The sequence below is a fragment of the Ananas comosus genome, linkage group 17 (genome assembly GCF_001540865.1).
Source record: "Ananas comosus cultivar F153 linkage group 17, ASM154086v1, whole genome shotgun sequence".
NCBI classification, from domain to species: Eukaryota; Viridiplantae; Streptophyta; class Magnoliopsida; order Poales; family Bromeliaceae; genus Ananas; species Ananas comosus.
Genome location: NC_033637.1, coordinates 2274992 through 2283076, shown reverse-complemented (window position 1 = coordinate 2283076; position 8085 = coordinate 2274992). Strand labels below are relative to the sequence as shown.

General features: G+C 36.8%; 1 protein-coding gene across 4 annotated transcripts; it reads left to right on the top strand.

Moving 5' to 3' along the window:
• On the top strand, positions 736-6572 carry LOC109722930 (protein SUPPRESSOR OF GENE SILENCING 3 homolog). 4 transcript variants are annotated; one of them, XM_020251107.1, is made up of 6 exons: positions 736-957; positions 1999-3080; positions 4318-4612; positions 5177-5421; positions 5798-5955; positions 6177-6572. In XM_020251107.1, the coding sequence occupies exons 2-6, from the start codon at positions 2025-2027 to the stop codon at positions 6397-6399; spliced, it is 1977 nt and encodes a 658-aa protein (XP_020106696.1). In that variant the 5' UTR covers positions 736-957; positions 1999-2024; the 3' UTR covers positions 6400-6572. The 4 variants fall into 4 exon arrangements, with proteins under 4 accessions (XP_020106696.1, XP_020106693.1, XP_020106695.1 ...); XM_020251104.1 differs by having other exon boundaries at positions 736-988; XM_020251106.1 differs by having other exon boundaries at positions 736-1021.

The window sequence follows — 8085 nt, the reverse complement described above, 5'->3', positions numbered from 1 at the left end:
GCGCTCATAATTGTACCACAAATATACCCATACGGTAGTTTACTCTTTTTTTTCTTTTTTTTTTGGGAGAAAAATAGTAGGCTCCTACTTCAAATTTTTTTTTTTTATAAAAATAAATTTAGTTGAAAATATAAATCAACTAGAATTCAAATTTGAGACCTCATAAATCAACCATAAAATTCTTTGTTACTTGTTCTAAGGACGATCGGTCTCATACAGTAGTTTGCTCAGACTAATGAACAAAATTTTTTCACGACGATCTCCAACATAAGAGCATAAAAATATTTCCAACAAAAGTTAAATACACACATCTTAATACTAGTCGAAAATTTAATAGTTAAAAAATATCAACCAATTTTTTTAGTTATTTGTATTATTTTTGATGGATTGATTTGAAATGAAAAATTGTAATTTATCATGTTTGTAGAATTATTTTCAAGGAAATTAATTTCGCTTTTTTTTTTTGCTGCCCAATTCTCAGTGGAGTTAACATATCACCACCATCCTTTATCATCTGTATTATTTTTAGATGCATTTATTTGCACCATTATTAGGGTTTCTTTTTTTGGGAAGGGGAATTGTAACAATCTCTGTATCTTCACTTTAAGGTACAATTTGGCGTACCCGTAGCAAGGCTAAAATAAAAAATTCTCGAAATTTTACAAGGGTAAAATTGTCCAGTAAATTTTTACCTACTAAAACCCTATTCCTCTCTTTCTTTTACTGGAGCGATAAATGGTTCTCACTCCTTGCTCGGTTTCTCCATTTCACTCTCTCTCTCTCTCTATCCATTTCCCAAAGCGGAGGCGTCTCAATCTACTTCTTCTCCGACTCCGGAGACTCATCTCTGATGCTCTAATCTCTGGATCGCCCCTCGATCGGCTCGGCCTCGTCGGAGCTCCGCCGCAGCCGCCTCCGACGCCGCCCGAGCCTTACGCCAACTCCTCCCTCTGATCGGTGATCGCGTTATTCTCCTTTTGGTTTCGAGGTTTCTACAAATCACTCCGATTCTCCTCGCGTGGTGCGAAAACGAAGTAGCACTTAGGGTTTATGTTTGGTGTTAGGCATTACACCTGGTTTTAGTAAGCTTGATTAGGAATTTCCTGGCCTTTCTTACGGCATTGTTGTTTAATTTGTTGTGGGCGCGCTGTATCTTTTGTTCAATCTATTGTGTGTTTGGATTTTTTTCTTTTTGTTTGGAATTTTTTTTTTTTAATCTCTTCCTCGTTTTAACTGGAATTGTTAGTGAACTAACCCGTAGATGATCTCGTGTGCTTGATTCGTGATGTGTTCAAACAAATAACCAACCATTTGACAGCTTGTGTTCGCAGCATTTTGCTTCTGTACATCTACTTGTTGTTATTGTTGCTGCCCTAGCTACATTCTACTTTACAGATATTGATATTAATGTTGTTGTGTCTAAGATCACATCAACGAAGCGTCTAGGGTTTATTTTCTAATAAGTGAAAATATGCAAAAAGATTTTCCTAGATTTTTCTTTTTTCTTTTTTTTCTGTCCCCAATTTTCTTATTATTACTATACATTGTGTCACCTGTTCATGTACTCTGTCTGGATGTCTTGCTTTCTCCTTGTCTTAACTGCAATTTTGGTTAATAGTTTGTTTTCTATGGCTTTGGTCTCGTATAGCGGTGGCTTTGAAATTAAACGTCTGAGACCTTATCATCGACATCCCAGTTGGATGGTTTTTCAGCTTGTTTCATTTCTACCTCTGATTATTATCGACTAAGATAACTGTATTATTAGTTATCTTCAATAATCTCAACTGTAAGCAACCTATCCAATGATAAGACTCTTTAACGAATGTGCTAATATATTGGGTGATAATAGTTCCCATCTGACTATCTGAACAGCAGATCAGCGTGCCCTTTGATATCCATAAGTTCTCTAAGTCAGATTCGTTCCTTTCATAGTTAATATTCTGTCTGCAAGTAGCCTAGTAATTATGTGAAATCTCTAGTGTCGTATCGATTTGGCAGGGACCTGGTTGTGGTTTCCAAAGAAGATGAGTTCGAGAAAGGGTGGAGGCAAGACCTTTCAAGCTACAGCTGCTGGTGGTGGTGATCCATCAGCAAAGGGCAAAGGAATTGATGAGTCTGGTTCTGGGAAAGGTAATCCAAAGCTTGATCAATTGAACCGGGACATGGCAGAGGTAAATTTAGACTCTCAAGAAAGTGGGTGGGAGGTGTGTGGCAAGAAATCCAAATACAAAAACAATTCAGCTGCTGGGAAACAGTTGGGCTCATCAAATTATGCGCCTAAAGCACGGGGCCAATCAGAAGGTGCACCAAGGCAAGGATGGGGAAATCCTGGCTACGGAAGGGCTCCAGGAAACAACTCGGCCCCAGTAGCTGATTCTCGTCGGCCTGCTGGGAGAGGTAATTCCAAAATGCAACCTCAAAGTAGGGCTTGGGAGAGAGAATACATGGCACCACCTCCAAATGTAACTCCCACCCTTGCACGTGGCTGGCAATGGGCATCAAGAAATCAATCATCTGGCTCTCAGAACAGGAAAGAAGGGGAATACCCTTCTCAAGATGCATCAGTTGGTTACAATTCTGACACAGACCCAGTTCCCCAACAAACTGATGATGTTTCTGATGATAATGATGATTTGCTGGTTGATAGTGATGATGATCTAAGCGATGACTATGATTCTGACGCAAGCCAAAAGAGCCATGAAACTGGGAAAAAGAACAGGTGGTTCAGGGGTTTTTTCGAAGCCTTGGATAAATTGACTGTTGAACAGATAAATGAGCAGACAAGGCAGTGGCATTGCCCAGCATGCCATAATGGTCCAGGTGCCATTGATTGGTATAAAGGTCTGCAACCTTTAATGACTCATGCAAAGACTAAAGGGGCAACAAGGGTCAAGCTTCACCGAGAACTTGCTGCGCTTCTGGAGGAGGAGCTTCGTCGGCGAGGGACTTCAGTGGTTCCCGCTGGAGAGCTGTACGGTAAATGGAAGGGATTGCGGGAGACCACGACTGATCATGAGATAGTTTGGCCTCCGATGGTTGTCATTATGAACACTTTACTTGAACAGGATGAGAGTGATAAGGTGAAGTTTCTTCTTCTTCTTCTTCTTTTGGGTAAACTTCAAATACCAACCCTGTGGTTTCGCACTTTCTCATTTTAGTACCATGTGTTTTAAAGTGTATCAAGTTAGTGTCCTGTGGTTTCATTTTTATCTTTTCGTTAGCTTCTCTGTTAATATTTTGTTAAATTATATACAAAAAGCTTCAAATACCCCACCTAGGTTTATCGAATATTCACTTTAGTATCCTTTAGTTTCAACTTTGTCACTGATTTAACGAAAAAAATTAGTGGAATCGACAATAAAAAGATAAAAATGAAACCACATGGCACTAAATTGATACACTTAAAGCACAGGGTACTAAAATGAGAAAGTTTGTAACCACGGGGGTGGTATTTGAAGTTTTCTCTTTTTTTTCCTTACATGAAGTTGCTTTACTGTACCTTTTCTTTCCAGCAATTTATTAATTGTTGAACCTGGTCTAATTTTTACTGCTCTGGAATTTATCTAGCAAGATTTAATTGGTAATTTGGAAATTTTTAAAGTCTATTTTTCATCATTCTAGTGGAAGTGAATTTACCTACTTATTTGACTTCTCAGAATCTTCCAACTTCTTTGGATTACTGTCTTGCAGCTTTTTTTCTTCTTTTTTCTTTTTGCCTGTGTAAGATATGCTGAATTTTTTTTTGATCGTCTTGATACTAAATAATGAAATAACTATTTGTTATTTGTTTTAAAGTTTACGAGCATGGATGGGAAAAAGTGATAAGACAGTATATTTTGTCTCTGTGGCTGGAAACAGAGCTGAAATGTGTTTCCACTTTGCAAAAACGAAAATGGATCAGCAATTTAATTTAGTCAGCCATGTTTCTTAGTTCTATGTTTTTTTAATTTGTTATGTGGATACCATTCTAAAATATGCCAGTAGAAAACATTATTTAAAGATTATGCAAGGATCCATCAGAATGGCTGGCTTAAATACTCTTTATTGTAGGACCTAATAAGATGTGTAATTTCCATCTTTCTGCTCGTACCAAAAAAAGAAAAAGATTAATGCATAGTATGTTTAACATCGGTTGCTAGCTTATTAGGCTGCAATCTTGTGTTCCCGATTGTACCTGTATTATCATGAACTGGTTGAACCTAAACAACCTTTCATCTTTCATTTGAGGTAAACAATGAAATATTACAATCACTCTATAATGTCAACCTTGACTGCAATTATTGATTCGCTATTTATTATTTGTTCTTTAAAAAATAGTGGATTGGCATGGGAAATCAAGAGCTGCTTGAATATTTCCACACGTATGCTGCAGTGAAAGCTCGCCATTCATATGGTCCTAAGGGGCATCGTGGCATGAGTGTTTTAATATTTGAAAGCAATGCTATGGGCTATGTGGAGGCTGAAAGGCTGCACAAGCATTTCGCAGATCAAGGAACAGACAGGGATGCATGGGAGCACCGTCGGGTGCTGTTCTTAGCAGGTGGTAAACGCCAGTTATACGGTTACTTGGCACGCAAAGAAGATATGGAAATATTCAACCATCACTCTCAAGGTAGAAATATTCATTACGCTCGTAAAAGCAACCAAGAAATATAAGTTTTATTTGTCTGATGTACAAACCAAGAATTCAAGCTATATTAAGGAGCTACCTGTGATCCCATATTGGTCAAAATAATTCAACTGCTTGTTTATTATAACTCAAATTTACTTCTTTTGGTGCTTTTGATATTGAATTAAGTTGCCTCTTGCCAATCTGACATAACTAAGAATAATTAAATAATTGTGATGTCATCCGTACTTGGCGTTGTTTCATTAATCTCATTTCTAGCCCTAGCAATGCATTAAAGGAAATCTTCTGTGGCTTGAGTACAACATTTGCATTTATTTGCTCATTTACATTGTCATATCGCTGAGTACTTCTTGGACCATAAGTTTTGAAATAATTGCGTTCTGAAACTCTTGTTTCTTCTTATTCTTATTTATGTGTTACCTTATTATACATTATACTCATTTTTAGACATGACATATGAAGCCTCTGAGAAAGTGTCAGGTTTCACCATTAGTTTTAAGCTAGGATAACAATACCTTATGAGTTATTTTCAATACTGTTTGATAGGAAAATTACGCTTGAAGTATGACATGAGATCATATCAAGAAATGGTTGTGAACCCAATGAAACAAATGAGTGAAGATAACCAGCAACTTCTTTGGCTCAAGAACAAGGTTGTTAAGCAAGAACAACGTTCTAAGGCACTTGAGGAAACTGTCAAGGTGGTGAACCAGAAACTCTCTGAGACGATGGAAGAAAACAGGATTGTGATGCTCAGAACTAAGATCCAGCATGAGGAAAACAAAGAAGAGGTAATACCACTTCGCAGAAAGACTTCTAATTGGCCAAGCATTTCTATGTTGATAAGATTCAATCCCATTGTCACTTTTTTATTGTACTATTTCATTGAGGATGTGGACCCACTTTCTCAAAAATATCCGTAAATGTAGTTTGTGATGTATGCACTATGATTTCTTGGTGCTTCTAACTGCATTAGAAACATGCAGAATGTTTCTTTTGGTGGGCAGGCTACTTGCTTATCTCCTCTTTTACCATTGATAGGGCATTATTTTACTGTTTTGTTTTGTGCCTTTTCATTCTTTGGTACTTTGCATATCCGATCTTAGTACATGAGAGTTGATTAGGATGGTCATATCCATTTGATGCCGCCACATAATTCCTTTCTAGATGGACAACCAAGAGCGTTTTTTCAAAGAACAAATGGAGAAAGTTCATAAAGCTACTGAGGAGAAAGAAAGGATCTATGAAAGGTTGTTACAGGAGGAGCGTGCCAAGGCGAAACAATGTGATATTGATTCTGGAACCACTGAAGACCGCAAACTTAGGTAATTCTCAATACTTGCAGCCTCGTTTATGGAAAACATTTGTGTTCTCATAATTGACTTCAACGTATCCCAACTGTAGTAGAAATAATGATTTTATCTTCGCACGATATGTTATCATCCGTCACAATTGGCCCATGCTTTTATTAAGATTTGGGTATCAAGAAAATAGAATGACTTATTAGTTTTTTTTGGCACTAATTCTATATGTATTTTCTTCGCAGGAAGGAAGAGATTGCGAGGTTTATTGATAGCCAGGTGAAGGGGGTCAAAGAGTTCGAAGCGGAGAGAGAGGAGCTGATTCGTATGCACGAAGATAAGAAGGTTAAACTGAGGCGCGAGTATTTGGCTAAGGAAGTCGAGCTCGAGCAGGAGTTTGATACCGTCCTCACAGAGTTGATGGAGAAGTACAAACCCAGTACCTTCCAGACTTCCACCAACCCCTAAAAGCTGGACATAGTGAAAATTAAGGGATAATCGTTTTTCCTTAGTTGTGAACTATGACTAATATAGAACTGTTACATATAATGCATGGACTTAAGAAGGGTGAAACTTACTCTGCTTGAAAGGACTTCAAATTTATACAAATAGAACTTGCTTAGATTGGCTATATGCGGCTACATGATTTTGTGCTTTGCCAATTACGTTCCCGTCTTTGGCATGAGCTGTTCTGCTTGCTGCTACTTGCTTTACAATGCTGATGGCTGAAAATATGTGGAAGTTTTCCATGCTATTGTTTGTGTTATGTCGACTGGTTTGCAATCAACCTGTTTTAAAATTTTAGTCTTGTCGCAGATCATGGAGCCGAGTAATTTGTGAGTTACAAATGTGCTATTGAAAGATGAGGTGAAACACTTGCTTTCAAAAGCTCTGAATTCTTATGGCAACAATTTACGTTTGTATTTGACGTAGCACGATTGTATTGTGATCAAAGATAAGCCCAAGTTGAGCTTGGGTCATTTGTTCGCTAAGTGTGCTCCAGAATAAGCACAAATACGCGGTCGAATCGAGCTTGGGAGCAATGGATCTGGTTTAATTTTCTTATAAGCTATTTGATCTCATAACTGGAACACAAATCCAATATTTTGGACTGATGTCTTCTGCATTGGGTGCGACCCCTATGCACCGGACAGGAGGATTGATCCTGATCCTGTCGCTCATCAAAGGTGGGGTTGATTTCCGACTTCTGGTGATGTGAGCGGCTGGATTAATATCGCTATTAATGAGGGGCGGAATCAATTCCGGTGCGTAATACTCTGTTTGTTTCCGCTCGCTTATTATCATGTAAAAATTAGTCACCTCTATTTCCAATTAAAAAAGTATTTTCTTTCTATTAATTTATTTATTGTGTGAAATTTGGTAACTTATTGTGTGAAAATTGGTAACCTCCTTTTCCAGTTAAAAAAGTTCTTCTTTATTCAACCAAAGTAGATGGAGACGAACTTTTTAGGTTGTGATAAGTTAGGCCAATACCTACGTACAGTTTTTTAGTTGCATTATTATTCATTTCCAGGACCGTAGCTAAGCCCTATGTAACATGGTCAGCCCAAAGCAAGCCACTAATTTCATATCTATTCTATATATACAATATATATGAATTATAAGTTGAGTCACATCAATAAAATGATTGTCCTAAAGCCACCTAGTTGATTAACCTATGAACCAACGGGAGCTTGCAAAATATCTAATAAAAATTTTGGATACATTCATTACACATTCTGAAATATGTATCAAATATAAATTTATATTATATTTTATTTATAATACTAGCTATCAAATATTTCATCAATAACTTAATATATTATGCGGTGTAAGGAGCGTTAGTATACATCAGGTGTAAGCAAAGAGTTATTTTTTTCTCGGAATTATGAGGGCACCCTATACGCACTTTCTACACGGATGTGTATGTATACATATACCATATACTTAAAATTTTTTAATATATATTTTACAATTTAATTTATTAAATATAATTTAAACTATTAGATTGTGTAGATTATATATATTTAATTAAGTTTTGATATTAGAACATTAGTCATTTAATATAAGTTACGGTATATGAAGTATTAATATACACCAGTTGCATGCAATAGTTTTTGCTTTCTCCAATCAATTTTAACAAGTTAAATACAC

Excerpts from the sequence above, each read along its gene's own strand:
- LOC109722930 (XM_020251107.1), top strand. The coding sequence starts at position 2,025 with ATGAGTTCGAGAAAGGGTGGAGGCAAGACCTTTCAAGCTACAGCTGCT. Across the intron at positions 3,081-4,317 it reads AACAGGATGAGAGTGATAAG|TGGATTGGCATGGGAAATCA; the intron begins GTGAAGTTTCTT and ends TTTAAAAAATAG. Across the intron at positions 5,422-5,797 it reads ATGAGGAAAACAAAGAAGAG|ATGGACAACCAAGAGCGTTT; the intron begins GTAATACCACTT and ends ATTCCTTTCTAG.